Genomic DNA, 27,984 nt, shown 5'->3' on the forward strand with positions numbered 1-27,984 from the left:
AAGATTGTTGTCTGTAATTTATTTTTGTTTTTTCAAGAACTATTCTCATTTCATAATTTGATTTTTTTCATGTGATACGCAATTTTCAGTGATTTGGCTGCATTATGTTACAGCCAATGATTATTTTCATTATCAAGTAATTTGACATTACTCGATAAATTGTTTGACCTATAAAATGTCAGAAAATAGTGAAAATTTCCCAGAATCTAAGATGATGCTTCCAAGTTTCTTGTTTTGGTTAACCAGCAGTCCTAAACTCAAAGCTATCCAGTTCTCTATCACAGAAAAGCAGCAAAAATACTAATTACTTTTCAATCAGTTATCACAATTTTGCAAATTATTTTCTGGTAATCTACTAATTGATTAACTTATTGTTTCAGGTCTAATTATACTACTTCTAGTCTGTGAATAAATAGGCTAATACTGGCGCCTACCCTTTGTGCATTATCATTTTCATATGCGTGGGATTAAATGTCATTGGAAGCCCAATAAACCCATCATAGGCCTCAATAGGCTGATGCTAATGGAAATTCATCGTCAGTGACAAAGTAAACATAAACATAATAGTGTACCTGTAACTATGTGAGTGTTGCCTTTCTGGACAAAACAATACAACGTAATAGCGTAATAAAAGCGTATATTTGATCCATCTGTATTATTAATGTACCCTATAATGAGCTCTGAGCCAGCAAACATCCCACAGGATGTTTTTTTTTTATTTTACTGTGTTTGTTTGTTCAAGGGGGCAGATACTGGTTCCCCCGCCAAAAAAAAAAAAAGAAGATTTTTTTGTTGTTGTTGTTGTTGTTGAACTCCACTTCCCACAATCCTCGGTACAACGCAAGAAGGTGACGTATTTGTGCTACGTGTCAGGAAGTTCTGTAGTCAACATGGCGGCACAGCAGGGTGATGTTGATGAGCTCTTCGATGTGAAAAATGCATATTATATCGGCAGTTATCAACAATGTATCAACGAGGCTCAGAAGGTGAAGGTAGGTAACATTTGAACGTCATAAAGTATATTGTTGTGTCCACTCTGTAGCTCTCTGGCTAACAGCAGACAGCGCTGCGGTTTGCGAGCAACAATGCTAAATATTTTAGCTAATATTTCTTTCACTGAGTTGAATTAGCGTAGATTTATAACTGCTGCTTTTGTCTTGTATTTAAAAGCCGTCAACACCAGAGAAGGAGACTGAGCGGGACATGTTTTTGTACAGAGCTTACATTGCCCAGGTAAATCCAAGTGCCATTTTCTCTAGTAGAAATTTTATTATCATGAATGTACTGTATTATTTATCACTGTCACAGTACAATAAAGTAAAAACAGTAACAGATTAAAAGCGTGATCACTCAGACATGTTGTGTTCTGTGTTGCAGAGGAAGTATGCTGTAGTCCTGGATGACATAAAGAGCAACTCATCACCTGAGCTTCAGGCTGTCAGGATGTTTGCTGAGTATCTCTCAAATGAAGGCAAAAGGTAAGAGCCTTTATTTGGCCCGAGTTCAACATAGAAGTACAAATATACTGTAAGTCTTAGCAAAAGGATTTTTAACCACAATAATGTTTTAATCTACATTAAATACAAGCAGAAATGCAATCATACTGAAAGTTTTGAGTGTGCTTCCTGAATTATCAGATTTATTTGCCAAGTACACGGAATTCTGTGTGGTCCAGATGTCAACAGGAAAAGTAATAAACAGGAACATTAAACAATAAACATGAACACAAACATAACAGTAATTTACACAGTGAGGGTGTACTATGTGCTCGCATATTGACATGATAAAAACTATGTGTGTGCAAAAGAGCAGAATATAAATAGAAGTATGAATACCAATGTAGATATAAATATATATTTGAGTGTAAATGAACTGTGTGTGTGTATCAACAGGATACACTCTCCAGCCACTTTATTAGATACACCTGTGCAATCTAATGCAATCCAACACAACAGCTCTGCCATAAATTCTACATTTTTAAAGCTTATACATTTTCAGTTTTATATTAAAAGTGTTCCTAATATTTTGCATATGTTAATGGAGTGGACAAAATATGATATATATTAACACTTTTTAATATAATTCACTCCAGTACAGCACCACCTACTATGACCTAATAATAAACATAAAGTAGAATTATCACCTTTCTGACAATGTCAACAAAAACTGGAAATGTATAAGCTTCGTAAAAGTAGAATTTATGGCAGAGCTGTTGTGTTGGATTGCATTAGATTGAACAGGTGTGCCTAGTAAAGTGGCCAGTGAGGATATGTACAGTTAACAATTAAAAAAATATACATCTACACAGTGAAGGAAAGATAAAAAGCTTGGTAAATAATATGTGAATTGATGGATCTTATTCAGCCGCCTGAGCCCAGTTTCTATACAATAGTGATTAATGTCTTTGATTATGTGCTACATGACAGCAGCGGTTATTTCTTCCAATCTTCTGCTGTGTTTGGCATACTGCACACTTTGGTAAAATAATACAGCTAGGTCTCTACGGGAGAGTTTTCATGACAGTGCAAGATGAGAACGATGACCTTCACAGTTTCATATCAGAGATGCTGTTTGAGGTGATGAAACATGTACAGTAAGTTGTGCTGCCAATTTTTGTGGTTGTCTTCCTCAATTTGCAAAGTAAGGTGTTTTGCTCTGAACCAAACAGTGTCTGTGTCCAAGTTTTATTTCTTACTGAAAGGCAACCATTGTCTTAAAAAGTGAATTACAATCAATATACATTTGTATGTAACAGAATATTTTAGAATATACTATATATTGTAAATATATTTGTTAAACTGTTTTCCTGCTGTTGTTTTCTGTGCAGGGATGCTATTGTCGCTGATCTAGACAAGAAGATGGCGAAGAGTGTGGATGCTGCCAACACCACCTTCCTCCTCATGGCTGCCTCCATCTATTACCATGAGATGAACACTGACGCTGCTCTCAGGACTCTGCACCAAGGAGAAAGCCTGGAGTGGTAAGAAGGGATCAGGATTTTACTTTAAAAGGTCTCAGCAAGATTTGACCCTAACTGATTTCAAGTCAATATACCAGCAAAGAAAATTAAATCTGTTACTTTCGGCAAACTACATTCAGACTACAACAAAGACGACAGAGCAAATTTGTTTCATTCTTATTCCTTGCATTAAAATGTGAACATATAAGAATTGCAAAAGTGATTAACTAAACTTATTGTCATTATCATCGTTAAAGAAAAAGGTGTGTCCTGATATTAATCATGACGTCATGTCAAGCTACTGCCATCTAATATAGCTAAATAAGTACAGATGCCTACAAAGCTGATATTGTGTGTTTTTGTAAGAGAGAGAGAGATTAATTACATTTGCAATAGGTACTAGAGTCATGTGACAGGAAAATTCAACATCATAAAGGGAAAGGTTGTTAGGAAGGAAGGAAGAAGTAGCCTCCACAAATTAAAGAGGAAGCGCACCAATTTTACTACTACTGCATATGTAAAAAAGGTTTGTAAAGTCTTTTGTGGCTCCAGAGAGAGCTGGGCAAAGTCTGGTAAAGTGATGTAATTTGAGGCAACGTTGGTCGGGGGCTGAGCTCCAAGTTTAAAAATGAGAAAAATCTGAGGATCAGAAAGGAGTGAGGTTACCACCTGTGAAGCCCTCTCCTCATCTCTGCTTGAGGCTACATTAGTCACTGCTAGCATAACACACCTGAATCTCTGACCCACATCTACTCCACATCACTCTGTTTTAGTTAGAAGACACTGGCATGAAACCAACATAACTGACCTAATCATTTATTTACTTTTCAGCATGGCCATGACTATCCAGGTACTGCTGAGTCTGGATCGTGTTGACCTTGCAAGGTATGGAGTACTTTAAAGGCCTCATGCAAAAACATGAATAGTAGATGATTTGCATTGCATTGAAAGGTCAGCCTTGTTACTGGAAGCCTCATGGAAAACATTCAGGCATTTTTTAGTATGCATTCAGAAATTTCATTTGACAGTGGTCATATTCATTATGTAAATTCTCATAAACCTTACAGTATGCATTTGCCAAGTCTGGAATTACATAATAGAAAGAGACTTTGCATACACGAACGCATGCACACTGTTTAAATTGTCTGTGTCCACTGATCGTGACGACAAGATTCTCTTTGCTTTGACAGGAAAGAGCTGAAGAAGATGCAGGAGCAGGATGAAGATGCTACTCTAACCCAGTTAGCCACAGCCTGGGTTAATATCGCTGTGGTGAGGAGACCAGCATATAGTTACATCTGTGTAACATTACCGAGATACATAGTTAATTTATAAATAAATGCTCTATAATGAATAATTTCTAAACGCTCTGTGCACAATGTAGCCGACATCAGAAGCCTAATGCCTCTCTGTGTACACTGAGGAAATTAAATTCCTATTCATCACATTATCAGCATCTGTGTTATATTGTGATTGAATGAAGCTGTAGAAGGCAATTTGTATATAGCTGTTTTTAAACCATGTGAAAGCTCAGCAGGTATTAGCTGGATTATGTTTTGTTTAAATTGCTCATATTTCACTCTAGAGCTCTGAATTCTTGAAGAGCAGCAGGCAGCCAGACACAATTAAAAAAGATGAAACAAAAACAAACTGCAGGGTTCGTGCACTCATTAGTGGCTTTTCAGCATGAACACTGCTGAACACTCAGATTATATTTCTTCTTGCCTACATTTTATTGCGGTTTGCTTGTCGTTCCAGGGTGGAGAGAAGCTGCAGGATGCCTACTATATTTTCCAGGAGATGTCAGACAAGTACTCATCTACGCTGCTGCTTCTCAATGGGCAGGCGGCCTGTTACATGGCTCAGAACAAGTGGGAAGAGGCTGAGGGAGTGCTGCAGGAGGCACTTGACAAGGTTAGAGGACAGTAGTTCTTTGTTTTTGTCTCTGTTGTTCGTCTCTTCCTCCCTCACACATCAACTGACATACTGAGCATATTGTGTCGCACATACTAGAACAGTTGTTTATTCAGTTGAACCTCTCAATGGTTTGTTTCTGAGACTGGTATTAGATTCACACTAATCCTGAATTAATGTGGCAGAAGTGCTATGTAGAGTGGATATAGGGTTAAGACAAGACAAGATACACTGATAATTATATGAGAGGAAGCAAAGATTAAAGAGGGGGTGTAATGGAAAACAAGAATAGTCTCTTTTGTTTTTTGTTTTTTTAATGTGCCGCAGAAGCACTATTTGAAAAAGCCAATCTGAACTACTCCTTAGTGTCACAGCTTGAAAAAATAATGATATTCAGTATTGAATGTTTCTAATTTGGGTTTTTATCAGGTTTGTGTACTGATACATATGGTCTTTAGATAGGGGATGTTCAGGGACTCTGAGCTTCTGGCTACCAATAAGTGTAATTGTTAATTATGCAAACTGTTTTTTAATGTACCCCAAACAGTCTGTTTCATTTGAGAAATGTGTGAAACCAAATGCATTCTAGTGAAACTGGATAACCTTTAGTGAGAAAATATCACCAATATGTCACACTTAGTAATTAGGGCCTTATTATTTTTTTGAAAGATTATTTTTTTTTAGCATTTTGCTTTTTGTTTGAGAGTTACGGTCGAGATACGGACAAGACAAGCAGGGAAAAGAACAATTAAATGAAATTTGGGAATAATTTAGCAGTGTGTGGGTACTCTCATGCTCTTTTGTTTTTGTTACTCAGCGCCTGCAAAAATGTATGAGATGCTAAAGCCTATCATTTTTAATAGCAATAACATCAGTCTCAGAAATTAGGCTGAATCTAGTGCAATTTGAAAAAATTCAGCTTCCTGCTTTGTACCAGTAGATGGCACCAAATACTGTTTTGCAGGCCACAGTAAGTCTACGTTATCAGGATAGGGGTTGACTAGTGTACACTAATATACATATACAACTAAATATTCATTACGTGAAGGGGTTTTTGTCTTTTATGAATTTTCATTGTTATTATATGTTGCATATGTGCTGCTCTGTGGTTGTGAATATTGCTTTATTGAGAATGAGGGCACAACGAATGATTTACATCTCATGTCTGTTTTTTTATAAGCAGTTCTGTTGACTGTTGAAACCAGACCTGGGTTAACCAGACCATCTGAGCTCTGAGATTATGTTAGATCTGAGATGTCTATGTGGAATAACTAACAACTAAATCAACTGTTCAGGTTGATTTAAATGAGGCCTTTCTCCTTTTTTCCTAAATACCCACCTGTAACCTGTCAGTTATTGGAAAAACTGTAATCCTGCTTCAAAAAATATGTTGCCTTGACTGGGTGACATACCATGATGTTGGTAAAATTATTACAGAGTGATGGTTATCCATTGATGTTATGTCTCACTAAACAGACACAGAAACACAACATAACCCAAAATGCAATGTGACTTTACATTAATGATCTCAATCCTCATGTTCTCCAGTGGAAAAACAGATAAACTGTTTCTATGATGATAAACGGAGTAAATAAACTGACTAGATAAACAGATGTTGTAGTGTTTTACATGTACACGTTGATGCACTTTGGGAACAATACTCATTAATCCCTTATGGCAGATGTTAGCAGCAGACTGGAACACTGCACAAAAGCTGTCTGCAGCCATGCGTTGTCTGCTGCACATTATGAATGTGATGGAGGAAATTAGTCATTTCATTTAGTTATTGATCTCAGTAAGCAACATAAAACATGCTGAATGGAAGGTCATTTTTGCTTTTACTGTCTTGTCTTCACTTTTCCATTTCTGTTGATCTATTGTCTCTCACTGTGTCTCACTTTTCTCCCCCCTCCTTCCCTTTCAGGACAGCAGCCACCCTGAGACCTTGATCAACCTCATAGTGCTGACTCAGCACCTGGGCAAAGCTCCCGAGGTGAGACTTTGGACCCAAAGCTGTTAACGAGACACTGCTTTAACAGCTATCAGTTTTGCAGTTTCCTTTAGACAGACTCAACCTTGGTCTAAGAGGACTTTAGAAATCTTTCTTCTGTTGCTTTGAGTGCAAAATGCACCTCTCAGCAATTTTATGTGTGTTTGCTTTGATTAAACCAGGCAAATGCATTCAAGCAAGCAATTCCTTGATTGCATTTGTGTTCTATCATGAAAAGTGTCATCTAAGCATATCTGCTGGTTTAGTGCTGTGTGAGTTACACACTCTGAAACTCCAGAGTTCATAAGATAAAGACTCAATTATCTTACTTACGTTTGAAGGACTTGATAGTAATGCAATAGAATGCTGACCATTGACTCAAAGCCATCATTAAAAAGTTTCCAACTGTGATAACCGCTGATTACCTCGTCTTACACAAGGTTAACTGGAATTACGTGGACAATTTTTGCCAACAAATGTAATCCTCAGGTATGGTAGGAGATTGTAACCTTTTGAACGTGGAAAAAAATGTTCTAAATTTAGAAGAAAAATGTGTCCTCATGTAGGATCCAGTCGTTCATGATGAGAAGCTGTTTAGGAGGCTTTTCTGGTTTACTTTGTCATATTTATTTTCTAACATTTGTATAATTTGTTTACATGTGTCCTCAGGTAACTAATCGGTACCTCTCTCAGCTGAAAGATGCTCACAAAGCCCATCCATTCCTCAAAGACTATTTCTCCAAGGTAACCCGCTAATATCAGGATCTGTTGTTCTCTGTTCTCCCTCGTGTTCAGATGATGGGGAATTTGTCTAGATGCTACGTTTTAAGCATTGATCCATTACTCATTACTGCTCGAGCCAGATTTTCCAGAAGTCAAAAAACAAACACGACGATAAAATCTGGGATGTATTCGAGGGGGCTGGGGCTATTCAGGTTCAGATCCACTCAATGTTGTTGACTGGCCTTTATAACCTTTACTGTTATAATTTAATTACCTGGCTTGGTTGTTTTGATGGGAGGGCAGCAGGTGTCCCTGGAGCAAAGCCAATGAGAGCTTTAAACTTTGAGTCTCCAGCCTTTGTCACACATTGTGTAGTAATTACACAAGAGCGCAGATGTACATAAACACAAACTGGGTTATACCATTGCCAAATAAACCATGTGATGCACAGCTGTTCCCTTGGTCAGATTTTTTTTTCCTGGTGTCTAACTGTTTCCTCTGCTCTTTGTTTTCCTGCAGGAGAATGAATTTGACAGACTAGAGATGCAGTACACCCCCACCGCTACAGCATAAAACATCTGCTTTTGTTGAGACAGCTCAACAATGGACTTCATTTCAGCGCCATGACGATAACACTCTCTTTCTCTCGCTCTCTCTCTCTAACTTGCATACCTGTATTTGTTTTGATATTTTTGACCTGTAAGAAAAAAAAATGTTTAAATGAAACTGTTGTCTGTGTTATTAAAACCAGAACAGAGAAAACAGAACAGAAACCACCTTAGTATCCATTCTAAATAAATTTCTCCAATGGAAATCAACACATTTGTGTAATGAATGCATTCCTTTGAAAAGATAATAAATGTTTATTACCATTGTGGATTGATGTGTGGTTTTGTGTGTATGTGTGGGGGGGCTCTACAGACGGACACCATAAAATTAAGTCAGCAGGAAATGAGGTGTGAATTTTTGTGCTTTTGCATATGTTTATATGAGGGGGAAATGGTGATGTCTTGTATGTAATTTTGTTCTCATTTGGCTGTACTGTCTCTTTAAATCATCCTTTTTTTTTAATCCTCAGCGGTTCAAGCGAAGAGTTCAAAAAGAAAGATAGCGGTAATTACGTCACGCCCCCCTCGGCTTTTTTTTTTCTCTCCTCCGTTTCTCATAAACGTACGCTGTCGCCTTTTCAACGTAGCAGTTGAATCCTATTGAAAGCGGAGCAGCGCGGCTTGTCAAAAAACGCAGCGTTGGACACGTTGACCAGTGCAGAGCGGCGGCAGAGGAGGAGAAGACGAAGAAGAAGAAGAAGACGAGGCGTCTAAGAGGGAGGCGGCGGGTCTCTTCAATAGGATAATTATTTTTCTTATTTATCCTTTCGTCTTCGCTGGAATAACTCCTCTTCTTCGTGTGAGACACGCCGGTTCGCCATGAGTCTATCTTTGTAGCGGAAAAGAGACGTTATATAAGGCGAGTAACGGACAGAGATGAGACCGTACGTTACAGCATAGCGGCACAATAATCGCATGTGCTGGCTGGTTTCGACGCTGAGAGGCGACAGAGACGTAAGACCTCATGGACAAAAATTGAATTTGTCGATGTGTGTGTGTTTTCCATCACGTTTTTGATTAATTTATTACAGCTGATAGCTAGCTTGGAAGCCGCTGCCAATGCTGGCCCATTCACTATTGTGTGCGTTTGATTTAACTTAGCTAGGCGGCTAATCAGGACGCGCTGCCGCTGATGAGCCCGTGTGCGTAGCGGAATGATGAGCCGAAGAAACCTCCAGACAGTCGCGGATGGCTCCGATTAACGGTCAAAACACTATTAAATAATTGGTTTGTTTGATTAATAAATACAGGCGCATAGCCACTGTGTGTGTGTGGTCAGACCTGGTGGGCCCTAGCTATAATTCATAAAACTATCCTGAATGCGAAGAATGGGCCCATGCCTTAATTTGGAAAACAAAGAATTAGGCTACTGAGGAGGGTAAGCTGGTTAGATAAGATTGATTTTGTGTTTTAGGTGAGCTAGCAAGCTTGTTGACGGATTAGTCACACAGTCTGGACTGTACAGCTCCCAGGAATCCCTGTGTCCCGCAATCGGAGTGATTTCCCCCCGGTTTCTGCTCTTTCTGCGCCGCACTACAATGGGCGGTCACACCGGGGACACCGGGCCGGTAGAAGTGGATCCAATGCCGGGATACTGGGACCTCTTCATCAGAGCCTCCACTGCCATGCTGGAAGCATGGAGAGACTGTAGTTCTTGCGGTCTGGAGCTCACCAAACGGACTCTCCTGGATAACGCGTACATTACCTGGAAGGAAATATTCCTGTTCTTCTTTTGCGCCTTTTTGTGGACGCAGATCAGGCGGGGATTGACAGAAAGTCTGTTCAAGGTGGGTGACACACGATCACAACACATACTGATCCCTCAGCTGCGCAAGGTTAATTTATTTACATCCTTAATTAATGGGCTTAGTAGCTCATTCGTCTAATTAGAGCTCCTGCACTGCAGAAATGTGGCCCCCAGTCTCTCAGGAGTTGTTACTGAAGGCACATGCTATGGAGCAAGGCAAACAGAAGAAATGAGGGTCAGTGTGTGTGTGTATAAGCAGGTGAGAATCAGTTTAACAGATGTCAACAAACATTGGATCCAGTTGTAGGTTTAAGATAAAGAAACAAACCAGGAGAAACTGACAACATTCACCTCTGCTCAGATAGCTCAACCACTGTCAGAAAACATTAACCTGACCCACAGCCTGCCAAAAACACAGCTGGGAGATAAATCTTATACACACACACACACACACACACACACACACGCATGTACACACAGTTTTCACACAAGGTTCTCAATGGTTCCTGTGTTTGAGGTGTGTAGTGTCTAGTAGATTTGCATTTTTTGTACATTCAATTGATCTGCAAGCTTCAGTCTCATATAAAGGAAGGTATGAACATTATTGAAGTATGTATTTTATAGTTCAGAGGCCAAATTGGGTCTCACTAAGAGTGAAACAGCTCATAGGTTTAATCTTCATCTTGCATTTTCATCTTTTACATAATGTTTGCTCGCTGAATGCAGCCCACTTATAATCTTCTGTTTAATGCATTTGTAATTTGCATTTGAGTCAATATAATCCTGAAGCTTTTAGATTTAGAGTCGGGGCTTTTAGGTACTTTTTGGGGAAAGGCAGCAAAGTCTGTACAGAGACATCCCCACACACACCATGCCTAAATCAGTCAGTCAGTTTAAAATATTCCAAATTAGGTATGAATAATGTTGATCAAATGTAATCTACATGTAGCTTTATATTGGGATATCAATATTAGAAGTATACATTTTATGGGAAATCAATTAAGAAGCTGTTAATAGAAAAATAAATAGACAAACAGGAATGTCTCAACTCCAGTAAATCAGATACCTGACAAATCAAAGCGTTATATCACATTGATGCAAAATTCGTACACATGTAATAATCAATATATTGCCATCAGTCTTGCCCATTGATTTACAACATTGCCCACACTGGCCTTATACAGCCAGAGATATTAATTAAAGAAATGGCCACTTCGATTTGAATAGTAGATAAATTTATAGCGTCCCACGGTGTCGATATCATCATATTGCCCACTGATATTTCAAATGTGAACTATTGTATCTGCTCTATTCGGAAATGAGACCAACAGACTGTGAAACATCAGATTGGTGCTGCTACTGTTGAATAGAAAATTATGGTGTTGGTTAGGTACCTGAGAATATGCACTTGCAAAACTGCAAAAAGCCTCACATCACAACATTGTTTCTTGCTACAGCACATCACTTACAGGCCAGAATCTCTATGCTGACAAACGGGCCTTATGCCTGAGTCTCTTACATTTCCATGTCCTGAGTACCTCCACCCTGTTGGTTTATCTGGGGAGAGGCCTTTCTCAGCAGACTGCCTGGATGTGGCCTCCGGCTGCCATCATCGTGGGTGGGGGTGGAGTGTCTACACGTGGTGGATGCTACGATGATGATGCTGCAGCGGTATACTGTAGCTCAGGGCCCCATGTGTGAAGCCAGATGTGGCCTGAGAATGCAAAGAATGAGGCCTGTTTTGCCTTTCACATTATGTATGTGTGTTTCTCAGCGTGTGACTCACAGACCCCTATGGAACAGTATGGGATGGACCCCATTTGAGGCCCCCATATTGTAATTTTTCTAAAAGATAAGGTGAGATTTTTTATATAGGGTGAATTACGAATCAGTCTCTGTGCCCTCTGTTATTTAGTGCATGTATAATACTGCCTTTATAGTGCTTACATTAGGGATGAAGAGGATTGGTTCAGTGTTAGGTTAGCCGTGCTGAACTAATGCAATATGAATATTGCTGTTATACATCACAAAAGCTGAGGTGGGCTGTCAGATGGGTACAACCACATTATTTGAAGTCTTAATTGAGTACAGCGTATACCGCTGACTAGAACAAAACAGGATGCTTTCTCACTTGTTAAGTTGGACGTTACACCATAGTGCATTTAATAACTTGTGAGTAATGATTGAATATGTGGGTTTTCACAGTTGATTAGTACACAATTGCAGTAAAGTGGGTGAGCTGTCATATGAGCATAGTAAATGACAGCACAGACAATCATGAGTACACATACTTTATTGGGTTCAGAATTCACAAGACTGTATGTACATTAAATGTTAGCTTAGACATCAGAGGACAAAGCAGAGCCAAATGAATGAATATTCACTGTGCAAGCTTATCCTGTTGTGATGTGATCTGACATGTGAAGAGGAGTGTTGGTACCTCTGACAACCTTTTGAAAACACTGAATGAAAGAATGGTGCACAATGGAAGTTATGTTTGCATCAACAGGGACTGTTGACTGGGAATTTCATTTGTCAAATTACATTCTTCATTATGTAATTCAGGGGACTTTCTCATGCAGAGGTTGCTGGTAAATTTTAAGAATCCATCTGCCACAAGAGCTGATGGATAAAAATAATTAGCTTTCTGTTTTGTTACTTACAGCACTCCCAGTCATGTTTGAAGAATGACAGTTGACCCACTTCAAATCTCCATTTACTCTGGTCTGCATTTTCCACTGTACAGATTCCAATTATGAAAGCAGTCCAAGTGATACTAGCTCCTTTGTCTGTTCTGTATGGCCTGCTGTACTCAGTGAGTGGTAGCACAGTGACAGCAGCCAAACCTCGTTAAAGTGAGACTCATGTCTTCTGGTGGAATTCACCCACTGCCAAAAGCCTCTCTGTCAGAGCCTCTGCAACAGATTCATTACTCTCAATTGGGAAGATTTATATATACAGAAATACAGCTGATGAATCCAATCACATTTAAAGCCATCAAGGATTCAGTGTTTGGACACTTTTGGTTGCGGGGAATAAACCTGGTCCACAAACAAGAGCAGGGAAAGAGCAGGGAAATAAATGTCAAGATTGCTAACTTAGATCATCCTTTGTCCAGTATTTGGAGGATTCTGTGTCTTTCTGTTTATGTTAACCAAAGCAAGGAAACTAGGTTCCACATGGTACCATAATTTCACGTGTCAGTGAACATACCGTTGGGTGAGGTCAGGAGGGAGTGGTGGGGGTGGGGATGGCCCCTGTACACAGTGCTGTGTGGTTGAATGAGTGTTTCTCATCACGTTTCATATCAGGTTCAGTGTTTCCCCTAGGTTTACTGCTGTGGAGTGAGGTATGTGGGGGGGTACTGAGCAAAACTCGGGAGAGTCTCAGCAGCCAAACATTTCTGACATTTCATTCTCACTAAAATGAGGTTAGGCTAACCCATTGTCGCTAACCTCGGGGCTAACCCCCTTCACTTTAAAGCCCCACTCTAGCCTGTGTTACTTCCAGTTTAACAGTTAATGTTCTTTTTCAAACAGAGAATGGGTTATGGTTAATAGTTGGATGTAATCCATTACCATGGCAACCAGCGCACTGGCGATGTGTCGGAATGGTAGTAATATTATAGCGTAACCTGTCCACTTACTACAGCATTAGCTATATAGACTTGGATACATGCCAGTAACAGAGATACAATGTGTGAAATCCAGTGTCACAACTAGGGCTGTGCAGTATGACGATATATATCGTGTGACAAGAGAAAAACATCTAACGTGTCATATTATGTTCTATCGTTTATTTCGTTACGCAAATCACACTCTTTACGGCAGTATTTTTCATCATTTGGAGTCTACCCATCTTTTGCACGGATTACATTGATAAATTTCTTGTCTTGGCTTTTTACTCACAAAGCTTTTATTGCACTTACAGTAACATAACGAGTTTAGTTGTCATCAGCTCTCCAACTCTCCACCGCTGTCTGTCTCTCCTCTGCTGCGCTGCACACAAACGGAGGGCGCAGCCCTGACTGTGCTGAGGAAGAGCAGAGAAGAGAGAAGCAGCGAACATTTATCTCCTGATTTCATAGTTTTCCCTTTTCGTTATCACAACGTGTTTCTGGCACTGTACAGTGTGTGTGCGCAGCTGCTCTCTGCTCAGGCAGTCTTTCATCCTGTCCTCTGCTGCTGATGTGATTCACTTCCTGCAGGTACTGCTGATAATGAGAGGCTGGTTTGTGTCAGCCAGTAACTAAGTTTACGAGAATTTGTCAAATGTTAGGATATGTGGCAAACTCAGATAAACAGTTAGGCTACATACAGACAGTTTTCATTGTGATGTGCTGTGGTTGTGTGAAACTTACCGGCGGTGGTAGTGTGGGCAAAGCATTTTAAAAATTAATTTAATTTAATTTTCTACATAATTATGCTTGTTAAACAGGTGATTTGATAAAGTGCGTATTGGCTTTCTACTTGTGAAGGTTTTGTTTTACTTACAATAATGAGTGTAGTTGTTGTCAACTTGAGTAAAACATTATCGTTCACATTAGTGCTCAGTGTCCTCTGTTCTTTTCGTTAAGAAACAGAGATGCACCAGTAGGAGTGGACGCACTGGCTCATCTATGGCTGAACGTGCTGCTGTACGCATTCCCCCCGCTCAGCCTCATTGCTCCGATACTGATCAGAGTGAGAGAGCAGTGGCTATCTTTGATTTTTATAGCCCCATATTGGCCCAGCAGACCGTGGATGGCGGAGCTAGCGCGGGTCTTTCACATCCAGCTATGGCCGCTGCCGTTATTCAAGACTTGGTGTCACAGATGCACAGACAGATTTTTCACCCACACCTTGAATGACTGGCTCTTTGGGCTTGGCATGTAAGAGGGTAAATTTAAATGAGTTGGGTCTTCTGTTGAGGGTGATTGAGACTATCTAAAGCACAAGGGCGCCATCTACGCATTCATTGTATAATGGTAAGTGGTATTTGAGAGATGGTGTGAAGCTGGAGCCATTTGTTTCAGAGTTCTGTTCCGGATATATTACACTTCCTGCAGGATTTACTGGAATTTAAAGCTTTTTCCACCATTAAAGTTTATTTGGCCTTGATTTCAGCCTGCCATGTGGGTTTTGGGCAGCTTTGGACAGCTTTCTCTGATAAGGAGGTTTATGAGGGGAACCCGCTGACTGCGGCCTGCGTGTAAACCTTTAGTTCCTTCATGGGACTTGCCAACTGTTTTGGAGGCACTCTCAGGGTTGCCGTTCAAGCCTTTTGGGTTGTACTTACTTAAAGTTGCTCTGTTTCAAAATCCTGTTGCTGGAACCGACATCAGCCAAACGGATAAGTGAATTACATGCGTTGTCTGTGCATGCATCCTGCTTGCTTGTTTTCACCCGACTATGATAAGGTGATGTTGTGCCCTAACCTGGCTTTTGAGCCTACGGTTAGCGAGTCTTCTTATAGCTGCATGATACTGGAGGTGCTTGCTTATCACCCACCACATTTTGCAGAGGAAAGTGAGAGGCGGCTTAATTCACTTTGTCCTGTAAGACCCTTACACGTCTATTTGGACAGGAGTAAGGGATCTAGGAAGAGTGACCAGCTTTTCGCATTTTGGGCCCCTTCTCACAGAGAGAAGGCTCTGACTCACCAGTGCCTGTCACACTGGGCGGTGAAGGCTGTAATTCTGGCTTATGAGAGTCATGGACTGGAGCACCCTGAGAGCCTGCAGGCTCATTCCACCAGGGGTAGAGCCACCTCATGGGCCCTGACGACGAGGGGCATTTCTGTGAATGACATCTGTGCTGCTGCTAGTTGCGCATCCCCACACACGTTTATTTGGTTTTACCACCTGGACGTGACGATGTCTTCACTGGCGCACTCAGTCCTTAGTGTGGGTTCATGTTAACTGTGTGCAGGCTTATGGGGAGGGCTTTTGGTCTCAACTTCTTCTGGGTCAAGGTGTTATGGGCTTCAGGAGTGAGAGTAGGCCATATCTCCCATAGTGAGATACCGAGCAAGGTTTGAAAGTGCACCTTTGGTTACCAGGGTAACCACGGTTCTCTGAAAACTGAGTGAGGTATCTCACAACACTGCCCTGCTGGCCAGTGCAACTTAAGATGAATGGTCTGTCTCGTGACAGACGTGGTGGTATTGTAGCTTCCATGATTGGTCACGCAAGAAGGTGCTTCCCATAGTGAGACACTTCACTTTGTTTTCAGAAAACCAGGGTTACCCTGGTTACCAAAAGTTTTCCTTCCTCATTTTCTTTGTCCTCACTCTGCACAAACATGTTTGTCAGAGCATGTGCAGGCTTATTTCTTTATATGCTTATGTTCATTTAAAAGGCTGTTCACCTGTTAGTTAGTTAGTTGTATGCATTTGATTTACAGTATATGCATGTGTCTGCCTGCATTTATGAGTTAGAGGTTTCAGATACATGCAGCGTGTTCTTGTTTGCATATGTTTTGTGAGTCATAAGTATGTAAGTGCAAGAGGTTACTTACTACATCACACACATTCTTAATCCCCCGGGTGGATGTGAGTGTGAGTGGAGAAGATGGTTGTAAATTAGTGTTTAGAGGAGAGGACAAAGTGATATTTCTGGAGTGAGAGAGGAAAGGTAGAAAAAGAAGACATGGAGTGATCTAAGGGGATGAATGAAAAGAGAAGGAAGACAGAGTAGAGGAAGGAAGGAATGGAGGAGAGAAGTGGGCTGAGGGGCCAAGCCTGCTGACTCAGCATGCAGCAGCCAATTATTAACACAATTGCACACATTCCCATAATCACGCTCATAAGTTGGTAAAAAGACATATGCTCTCTCATAGAAAACATACAACTTTTGTCCACTACCCAACTGTCATATCAAGCAGCATCAAGGGATAGGCAGCACATACCTAACACACAAACAGTGCAGATAAACAAGGCAGGCAGTGGTCCAACCCTCTCAGCAGCAGCAGTTTATAACCGCTCTCATAAATGCCTCCCATAGCCCCTCACACACACACACACACACACACACACACTCACACTGAAGTAGTCACGCAGAGGAGTGCAGCTATTGCAGCAGTGTGCTTGCCATCTCCAGCCTTGTTTCAGAGCTTATCTCCCTGCATATAGCTGAGTAGTACCTCATACCCTGCTGTTGTGCTAAATGTGAATGCAGCCTGAGGTTTGACAAGGTCCCCGACCACAGATCCCAGATCACCTTCCACTAAGTCCCTGCTCATTGTTGTGCATTTGAGATGCAGACAGAAACCTGATACTGGCTTTGCGGTAAGGGGAAGTGCTACCCATTCAGCCAAAAGTGCCCACTCAGGTGAAACTTTCTTGTAATTTTGACACTGATTGGTAACAATTGTTCTGACATTTGGTTATTATTAGGCACATGCTGTGATCTCTCTTCCCCTTTCCTCTTGTGACGCAGCTATCTAATCCATCAGCATATGGCATTTAGATGAGCAGCACTTTCACTATCACCTGACATGTGATCTATTGCTTTACATGCTTCATTGTGTCATATATTATAAATACAAAGCACTTAACAGTTCTCAAAGCTGTCAGTCCCACTGTGCACAGGGGGTTCTGCTGTAATCAGTCATAATCTGTCACTGCAGTAGACGTAGCTGTAGAAATCAGCAAAGCCTAATTATATCCCATCATATTTGTTAACGTCTATATTAATATTATACATGTAATTTTTTTTGTGTATGTTTAGATTATAAAACGCCTACAGTAATGCCAGTGCCACAGCATGTTCCTAACCTTGTGTGCTGATGGCTTTTTGTCCTCGTGCACTTGTAGGATTGGCTGCCCGCAGGGTTGCTCCAGCCTGTAATGCACTCAGCATCAAGCTGGCCAGTTTCAATTCCTATTGATGCCTTTGGCAGCTTGTTTGTCAAGTTGCTGATTTCCATTCACATGCCCTTTTGACGCATTTAGACCTTCTGCAGTCTGTTAATTATTGAGGCATTTTGTTACATTCTGTCACAATGTATGTGGTTACATTTAGCTGGTTTCATCTTCTCAAATGTGATGATTTAATACTTTTCTTTGTAAACTTATTAACTTTGGGATTTGAACTGTTGTTGCTACAAAGACATAACCTTTGACTCTGGGAAATTATAATGGACATTTTTCACTACTTTTTAACATTGTACAGACAACAATAGAAATTAATCTGCAGATTTTCAATAATGAAAACATATTTTTTAAAACTTGTTTATTTAACAGGGACAATGGGCAGTCATTGACTGTCCCAGAGTTAGCTAGATAGCTAAATTTCATCAGCAGTCTCTGGGCAGACAAATTTACAGAAGAATTAATAAAAAATGTTACAGTTAATACAGGGGTACTGTAAATAAACATTGCATCGTACAAAACCAGAAGCACATTTCATTACATCATACAAAAATAAAACACCCTGTTTAGTATCTATGTGGTTAATGGTCACAAAAACCACATAGATTGTTAATTGCAGCCCTAACAGAAACAGAAAATGCTCACTGTAACTGTTTCCACACATCTTCCTCTCAGTGTCTTGTAGTTTAGCGCTCACTTCAGATGCATGTAGACTCTCATTTCTTCATCAGCAGAACAGGAAGGAATGCAGCCTTCAGGTTTGTTCGTAATTTCTCCAGTTTTGATATACTCAATATTATATTTTCATATGCCATAATTAAGTACAAGCCTGGAGTTGGTTTAACCCTAAGACAATTGAAAGACAGCAAGTCTATCAGTGATTCTACAAGAGGAAGAACCAGGGGGAGTGGTCGGCACTCTTACATGGTGAATCATAGCTAAAAGCAGCCATATATACCACTAGCTACAATGCAGGATCATGAATCATCGGTTTGCTGACTGTGACAGTCAGACTCTCTCTTCTGGTCAACTGGAATGTGCTGTGGGGCGTTGACCTCTACAGAGCTGCTGTGCTGCCAGCCTCTCTATCTTTTTCCTCTTCCTCTCTCTTTCTGTTGCCCTTATTTTCCTCCCGACAGACACAGTGGACAGGCTTTCATTAGACAAGAACACACAGTCACTTGGCAGCTGTCTCACTTCTAACAAGGCCACTCTATAAATGTGTGTGAGAGCGCAGTGGTCAGACGAAACCAAAGTATGCACATCCTATGCATGTTTGTGTGCGTTTGTGTTTGTGTTTGTGTTTGTGTTTGTGTGCATGTGTCAAGTCAGGTCAGCTTTATTTATTTAGCACTACATCATAAAATAAATTATCTCAGGGCATTTTTCACATAGAGGAGATATAGACTGTACTCTTTAATGTACGGAGACCCAACATTCCCCCTGAGCAAGCACTCGGCGACAGCAGCGAGAAAAAAACTCCACTTTAACGGGAAGAAACCTGGAGCAGAGAAAGAGGGAGGGGGAGAGGGGAGAGAGAGAGACAGAGAAGCACAGTAACAACAATAACAACAACAATAACAATAGAAATATGACTAATAATAACAGTAGTAGTGGCGGGCGTCAGGCTGGACCACGTGGTCTGCAGCTACAGGCAGCAGATGGTCTACAACCAAAGGTCCACAGATGCGAGACGAGAAAGCAGAAAATTGTGTGTTTGTTTCTGTGTTTCGTCGAAGTCCACGGGGTGTTGATAATGAATTGCTCGCCTCTCTTTACTTTGGTTATGGATAGTATTTCAAAAGCATTCTCGGGATGCAATTAGATCAGTTTATGCATCCCAGTCTCTCTCTTACTCTCTCTCTCTCTCTCACTTACTCACACACACATTGCAGTGGAAGAGACCAGTACATCCACATGGACTCACAGTCAGAAAAATTGCATTTTTCTGTTGCTAAATGTGACCAGAATAGTTGCCTAGGTTTTCATTTTTGTCTTTTTCTCTTTCCTATTTCTTCTGTATTTTTCTTTTCTTGTCCTCTGCATGCATATCTCTCTGTCTCGCCCCCCTACCCCGCCATGTGGTATTTGGTTAGAATGATCATATAACTGGTTAGTTCAGACCCTTAGGAGAATTCACCAGCATCTGGCAGCGATTACAGAGGTTGTTCTAACACGGCTCTGACCAAAGTGTGAGTCAGACAGACCACACTGTCTTGTCACACTTTCAAGAACACCCTGAAAGACTGCCATGTTTTGGTGAAGAATGACAAATATCTTCCAGTGGAGATGATTATGTCTTCAAAGTTTGGTTTGTAGATCTGTTTTTAAGAGGCAGTCATCGGCCACAGCATATATAGAGTCTTTAAAAGTGTGGGAAAGACAAGTGAAAATAAATAAACCTAAATCTAAAGCCATGCACAAGTCATCTTAATATATTGGAGTTCTTAGCTTGTTATAACCTTGTCATAAAAATTAGACTAGATTTTAATTCTGTGTTCATCAATGTGAATAAAAGCTAAAATAGATCTGGGATGACATTGTGTTTCCATACCACAGACCCCAGCACTGTGTGTCTGTCGTATTCTTGCTATAATCCATACCTGAACCAATAACCTAACCTTAATCCAGCCATCCGATCTTTATTTAACTCCATTAGTCTGTTAGTGTAATGAGGCCTATGTGCAATGTTGGAGCTGTTACCATCACTCTGAGCCAAGCTCCTCCAGCTTGTAGAAGATCCTGTTCGAGAAACACATGTACACACACACGTTATTACCTGCAATGTCATGTGGCTTTGTGAGCAGTGTTAATAGTATTAGCGATCACTAGGGTAAGGATCTCTCAATATCATACAGCATTGATTCTTACGGTGATAATTTGATATGAATTGCCTTTCTGTGATGTTATGATTCAGTATCAATTTTTCTGATTTCTTTTTCCTTTTTTTGGACTGATTGTGTAGAATTGTTGATCAATACTGTCAGCGATAATCAATACCATGAAAATGAGTTTTGATTTTGTTGATTTTTATGATTTATAAGTGTGTCAATTTTATTCCATAATATGTAGGACATTAATTAGAGTTTTTAAAGACTAGAATAAACCTTATAGGCAGTTTTTTTTATTATATATATATATTTTTTATTGTTCAGCTCCATGTGGTATTGATCCAGATATGTCCTTGTGTTGTTTCTAATCTGTTAAACTCTGAATTGGCTCAAATCCAAAAAAGCACCAGAACTTTTATTAATCACAGCCAGTTGCTGCTTGAAATTGCGTCTTTGCCTTTGTATTAAAAGATGCGCTCATAATCTTTCAAATCTGTCTTAAAACAACAGTCAGGTGGCCAAATGAACACTGAAACAGGTTTTTCTTGTTCATACTGACTATTAGAGGGTTCCTTCATAATGCACTTACAATGTAAGTGACGGGGCTTCAGCCGTCCAAATTAGTGAAATCAAGTAGATATCATTCAATGTTTCCTCTTTTTGGCTGGACCTCACAGACCAAAGCTGGCCAAAGGCCACCGAAGCTAAGTATCCCAGAATGCATTTTACACCAACCAACAGCAATGGCGGAGATCAAGTTGTCACTGTAAATGTCACTTTATTAATTTTTAATATTTTTTCAGTCGAGAAAGTAACCATTTACATTCCCAATATGGGGTCAGTTTATCCAAATAACAACTATTTGGACATCTGCTTTGCTGTTTTCAGAGATGTAAGGAGCCACTGGCTGGGTGCCAGCTGGTCATCTCAGCTGCTAGCCGTCTATGAAGAGTGGATAGTGCCATGATTATCTACCGAAAGAGACTGTTGTGTGACATTTACATGAAAAAAGAGGATCTGTGCGCCATCACCAGTGTAACTTACTGTCAATTTCCACATGTTACATGTATCTAGTGTCTAAATAAAGCTCTTGTATTCACAGTAAATAAAATAAAAGCAATATCACAAATACATTTATGAATACAAACATTACATGCATGAAACACTGTATTTTGGTCATTTACATTTACATGTTTAACATTAATGATTAACTTGAAAGTTACTGCATTAAAATTATTTTTCAGGTTGTGGGTGAGTGAAATAATATATTAAACATACATTTGCTGCCTTATATTGAAAAAGGAGTCATTATGCCACTTTGAGTTGTGTGTGTGTTTTCAGATAGCTTTAGATTATTATGGATTATGGTGAGCTCATGAACCACCGCCTGTTGATGCATTACACACTGTAGACTGGCCTGTTGAAGACAATGCATTTACACACACACACACACACACACACACACAATTAGTCCTCATTCTCTCTGTATTGCCAACGGGATAGACGCTGCATTATGAATGATAGCCATATGTCTTCTAGCTGTCGGTTTGTACAGGAAGCAGCTTGAGTGAATAGTTGAACACTTAGTGCAGACTGTACCTTTATGTCTCATATTCCTGCACTCTCTTTCTGTTGCGTAGAATTTGAAAGATCATCGTATTAACATGAAAGTTTTGTTTCTTCTGCAACATTCATAACCGCAGACATAATTAGAAATAAAGACAGAGAAACCACTATAACGATTATATACTGTACTCGTCAGTATGGTGTCATCAGACAAATAAAAACCATATGATCACACATCACAAGCTTGGTGTTCCCTCCTCATAGCAAAATATACAACAGCATTAAATAAAGAGCTTACTGTATGCCACTTATTTCCTACAGTGTGTCTGTGCTGAGGTAGAATAGACACACTGAGGTGTTTCTGCTGTGTGTCAAAGTCACGTTAAGCGATGTAGGAAAATAATGTTTTGTCCCTGACTGTGATGAATAAATGTAATAATGAAAACCAAAATAAGCTACATCTCACATCACTAGAGAGTATTGTGTATGAGGATCAGTGTTGTCACCTCACAGGTTTTTCTGTGTTATTCTTAGGCGAGTGTAAAAATGTGCAGCTGTGTAAACGATGTGCTGACTTTACTCAGTGCCAAACACTATATTTTGAAACACCATTTTTACTGTCATCTTCATAAATTTAGACAGAATAAGCCTCTTCCAAAGCTATGACAGGGTGAACAAAGTTGCTAATCTGTGATGTTATTAAGAAAGATTCGCACCTGCTGCAACAGATGCTGCTTCACAAATATGTAATAGTAGTAGTACAGATGAGTGTATAGTATGTTTTAGTTTAATCCTGTGAAAATCTTCTGCTGTGAACGCATGTTCATTTTACTTTGATGCATCAGGAGTTAATTTGAGCACCAAGTCTAGAGGTTAATTCCTCCACTGGGATTGACTAATAGGCTAGACCTCCTCCTGACAGGTGCACCAGCTCTCTCTCTCTCAAACACACACACACACAAACACACACACAAATACACACGCAATTTCTTTCACATATGTACTGGAAAATGATATGCCCGCCACCACACACAAAATATAAAAGCTTCAAAGCCATTTCTTATTTGAATATATTTCATGTGTTCCTACAGCAGGAACTGAAACCACTGCACCTTTAATTCTCACTTAAAATAGGTTGCCAGATGCAGTGAATTGTGCACATTAGTGGTATTTGCTTTACTAGACAACAGGCTTTTTAAAGAATTTACAGACTAAAAAGCTGCATTACATAATATTGAACTTCTGAGGACATTGTTCAAATAACCAAATTCATTCACTTTTTTCAAGACCTGCAGATTTTTCATCAGCGTTCTTAAAAAATTTGCTTAATCTTTGATGGTCAGGTGGCCACAGTGCAGCAAAGTCAGCAAAGTCAAATGTTTCAGAAGGTGTTTTTTTTCCATGCCTAATGGCTACTACAGTAGATGGGTCATTACTGCTCGTCCAGTCACGTACCTGCGTGCAAATTAGTTTGCTCAGTGGCAACAGTGCCTCACCTAATCATGTTTTTTTAATAAAATCGGGTTCAAATGTAGTTCAGCCACAGTCTTGGTTCAGCATCAGTATTGTGTCATACTGGCCATTTGGAGTAATGTGAATTTTCCAGCATCGGACCAGCAATATCGATATAGAAAGATAAAAGCCATGACATGCTATTTGATCCTGTGTTAGGCTAGCTTCATCCAGATGTGCTCGATATATTCAGTAGACCTCGTGGCCCTGTTCTTTTTGTCTGGAAGGAAAGAACTTTTATCCCTCAACTTCCACATGATTGAGCTCATTTCTCAAAAGGAACTCTATGTGTCTGTCCTTGCAAACTTCACTACAGCACATTTTCAGCTTTCAAGTGCATTTCACCAAGCAGATAATGACAGACAGACTGACTGAATTGTGCATAAAATGTAACCACATGTAACAGTTGAACATTTGTTGCCCCCAGGTGTAAACTGTGTGTGTGTGTGTGTGTGTGTGTGTGTGTGTGTTGTCCCTTTCTCAGTGTGATTATGTTAGCCATGCGTTTCTCCACCAAGTCACTCACATTCCCCTTTGGTCACGGTGAGGTGATTGATCACAGAATGTCTTTCATCTCTAGTCCATTTCTTTTCACTGAGTTGCATACAAATTAGCAGCTGGCTCATCTCCCAGCATGCATCACAACAGTCTGCCGTCAGCCTCAGCTGCTTCCAGTGAGTAGGCAGGATATGGATTATCCAACATCCATATCCAGTGACCTGGAGAGTTTAGGAGTGTGTGTCAGTGTGTGTGGAAGAGAGAGGGAGACTAGGGCAGGAGAACTAGTTTGTTCCAGTATGTACACACTACAATTCTTTTTTTTTAGTTTTTGTGTCATTTTTGGCTGGACTGGCCACGGACCAGCCTGATAACCCCGAATGTCTGTCCGTTACTGATTGACTGACTCACTGAATGATGTTAGTTACACCATTGGTTGGCGGGCCCAGTGTTGGAGTTTCCCCATTGGCTGTTTCTCTTTCAAAATGAGTTAGCGCAAACAGTTTCAATTACATCTTCAGGGGGCGTTTATAGCACAGCTCACAGACCCGAAATAAGTTTTCAAAAAGGACGTTTACCGACTGAAGCGTCTCACACGGAGGCTCCGACACTGACAGGAGCATCAATCCGCAGATACAAAGAGATGCAATGGATCCATTTTACCAGCCTGCACAGTGGCTAACAGCTAGTTAGCATAGCTAGTATCGTTAGCATAGCTATGCCGTGCTGTGTGTAGCCCACTGACTGTATAAAAATAAGGTGTAGCTACAGTGTTTCCAGGTTAACAGCACCGTGCTGGGCAGGTGACAGGTGTGTTTACAGTATTTGTGTGCTATGAAAGGTGTCACGGTGTAGATATAAAGTCACACAGCTGATGGACTGTTAGCCTAACATGCTAACCCTACATAAACATATGGATGAGACCATATGTTTACGACATCCGCAGATGGAAATGGATGAAAGACCAGGGGGAGTTCACAGATAATTAGAATAGTTATAATTAAAATTAAAATAAGTTTTCTTTTAAATCAAACATCCCAAGACATTAGTGGAAAATATTGTTTTTGCAACTGCATTTATACCCTTTTTTATTCAGACGTTGCTACTTCAGTACACTTTAACAACAGTAATTGCCAATAAAGATTAATAACCAGGAATTCACATTATAGACACTACCACTGACTATCCCTGTAACATATTGGCCACAATTTCACACAGTGACCATACACGATCCAGCCATATACAATGCCCTTATTTGGTAGTTAACAGTGTAGAGATAGACAGGAAGTGTGAGGGGAAAGAGTGGGAGGTAAAACATGCAATAAAGGTCCTTGGCTGTAACTGGTGTAATGACGTGGTATTGTGGTATGTGCCTTAATTATTAGGCTACTGGATGTGCGATGCCCGCACTTTAACACTTCCTGATGTGACCATCACACTTGATGTGTTGTGATCATCTCCATGGCCACTGCGCCCTCATAGCCAGGGGGTAGCCACGCTGACCTGCAATATTATTGAACTGCATGGGAACAGAGCCAATACACAACAGGCTCTGCCATCACCTTAGCCCTACTGTCATGGTCCATCCATCATTCTCGTAACTGCTTATCCTGTGCAAGGTTTTGAAGGCCTAATACCAGTCCCAGCACACATTGGGGCAAAAGACATGTTGGACAGGTCACCATACTATCACAGAGTCACTGTCACCTCATTGGCTCAATGTGTACATACAAGCAAGTGCCAAGAGAGAAAACAAGATTTTCAAAAGGCTGACTACTTTCTCCCGTCAGTAGTTTGTAGCTGCATAATGTAGATCTCTCTGTGGTTTGGAGTATAACGCCACTCCCACATTACTGTTAATTTTATCATACAGATAGTAGCCTTACGGTTGTCTGACCTGCTCTCAATTGTTGGGCTGTTGGCACTGTAACAAAACCTGTTGCCGTGTTAAGCTGCTGATAATGAAAAGGCTTCCTTGCGGCTGCTTCACATTAAAAGTGTTCCACTGGTGAACTGACAACTAGAAGGCTTGTGATGAGAAACTGCTAATAATGTAGCCCGCTTCCAGACCAGTTAATCACCACAGACATCTTAGATTTGTTCATCGATTTTGACTGGTGTTTTTTCTGGTGTTTTTTGGAGAAGTATTTGATCATTCAGAGCTTGGTCGGCAAGAATGGGTACAACATTTTCCTACATAGCTAGCTACCTCACCACATTCATGAAAAATAGCAACAAAAAACTGACAAGCATGGATGAGGTCAACACAGCTGTACAAGTTAAGTCCACATACAGAAATAACACGTCTTAAATCAACATGATTATTTGATGAATGTAAAAAAAACATTTTTTTAACTGCTTCCTGTCAACTGAAAGACCCGTGGGACAGATCCGTTACTCTCCACTGATTGGTTAGGGTTAGGATTAAAATGAACAAAATGTTGAATATGCAAAAACCCAGTCATATGGAAATTCAGTATTAAATAGAGGCAGATATTCAGTTTGGGTTCAGGTAGAATAGATATGCAAGGGGAGAGGAAAAAGGCAGACTAAAGTGAAAACAGTGGATTGTAACCTACTTAAAGGGTCAATGTGTAAGACTTGGCCAGAATTTTAGTTTAAAAGATTCCAAAATTAACTAAAATTATCAACAGAATTTGAAAAATAAAGGTTTTGACATTATATCAAAGACCTATATGTGTTGTGATGCAGAGATATCTACTGAAGTTAGCATGCTAGCCAGCTAGCCCTGGCCCTGTCTGACCTGTATTGTCTTGTAATACCACTTTGTACCACAGGGGTGATAGTGAGTCACTGTAGCATCCAGTCTGCCCTCAGTCTAATAATGAGAGGAAGAAGAAGTTGTGCTGCCCAGAGCCACTGGCAGTAATGGCAGACCCAGGCTGAATGTTGAAATCTTCGCTGTAGGAATGTAAATATGTCACTTTATTAAGTTTTAATATTTTTTCAATTGAGAGAGTAACCATGTTAGCTCCTTTCACACATACAGTCTATCCCTGAAATGTTCAGGAACATTTCCTGCATGGGGTCATGTGTTAATGGGAGCAGGGATCGATATTCAGGGAAATCTGTACCACCAACTTCCCACCTCAAGACCTAGTAACGTTTCAGAGAAAATGCTGGTACGGCTGTGTTGTGAATGAAAACAGCAAAATTGCAGGGACAAGCATGTAAAGGATTACGTCCATCTGACGAAAGATACTTTCACATGGAGTGAACAAACCGATTACAAGACTTGATGTGTGGGTGACGTACTGCAAGTTGGGTGGTGCTTGGTTTTGGCTTGTCTGTTGTCAACATGGTGGCAGCATCACAAACTTTCTCTTATTTTGGCTAAACAGTACCCAAAAATATGTTCCTGGAAACAGTTGAGGAGAGAAATAGGCAATGAAGTAACATAATCTTGATTCATATTAGATCAGGGCTGCCTAGTTTGACAGTTCAATCTGAGTTTCTTGAGTTTCACCCTTTTCTTCTATTGAGTTTTATGGTGGTTGGCATCCATAAGTGTTGCATTACAGCCATCTTGCCCCATCTATTCCAGCATTGCCATGTTATGTGTGAAAAGGCGCAAGACGGAAATGTTCCCGAATGTAGCCACATGTGTAAATAGTGAAAACCACTAGGAGTGCCCGGAAGTTTATCCCAGTAATTTTCCAAGAACTGTAAATTCCTAATATGTGGTCAGTTTATCCAAATAACGTCTATTTGGAAAGCTAAACAAACGACGTTGGAGCAGCTGGCTGCTGCTGCAGATTCTGGCT

At 40.3% G+C, this 27,984-nt stretch overlaps 2 protein-coding genes across 5 annotated transcripts in view; both read left to right on the forward strand.

The window, feature by feature from the left end:
* Nucleotides 1-853: 853 nt before the first annotated feature.
* On the forward strand, nt 854-8,463 carry cope (COPI coat complex subunit epsilon). Its single transcript, XM_042415548.1, has 10 exons — nt 854-992; nt 1,171-1,233; nt 1,378-1,478; nt 2,828-2,980; nt 3,791-3,844; nt 4,150-4,231; nt 4,718-4,873; nt 6,798-6,866; nt 7,533-7,607; nt 8,106-8,463. The coding sequence occupies exons 1-10, from the start codon at nt 891-893 to the stop codon at nt 8,157-8,159; spliced, it is 909 nt and encodes a 302-aa protein (XP_042271482.1). The 5' UTR covers nt 854-890; the 3' UTR covers nt 8,160-8,463.
* Nucleotides 8,464-8,721: 258 nt separating this feature from the next.
* Nucleotides 8,722-27,984, forward strand: part of cers1 (ceramide synthase 1) — a 34,135-nt gene continuing 14,872 nt past the window's right edge. Inside the window, exons 1-2 of one of the 4 annotated variants that reach the window (XM_042415905.1) lie at nt 8,722-9,572; nt 9,660-9,981. In XM_042415905.1, coding sequence (XP_042271839.1) covers nt 9,733-9,981 — 249 coding nt within the window. In that variant the 5' untranslated portion in view covers nt 8,722-9,572; nt 9,660-9,732. Of the gene's footprint in view, nt 9,982-27,984 lie in introns of all 4 variants that reach the window. The other 3 variants (XM_042415906.1, XM_042415907.1, XM_042415904.1) reach the window with 3 other exon arrangements.

The sequence above is a fragment of the Thunnus maccoyii genome, chromosome 7, assembly GCF_910596095.1.
Source record: "Thunnus maccoyii chromosome 7, fThuMac1.1, whole genome shotgun sequence".
NCBI classification, from domain to species: domain Eukaryota; kingdom Metazoa; phylum Chordata; class Actinopteri; order Scombriformes; family Scombridae; genus Thunnus; species Thunnus maccoyii.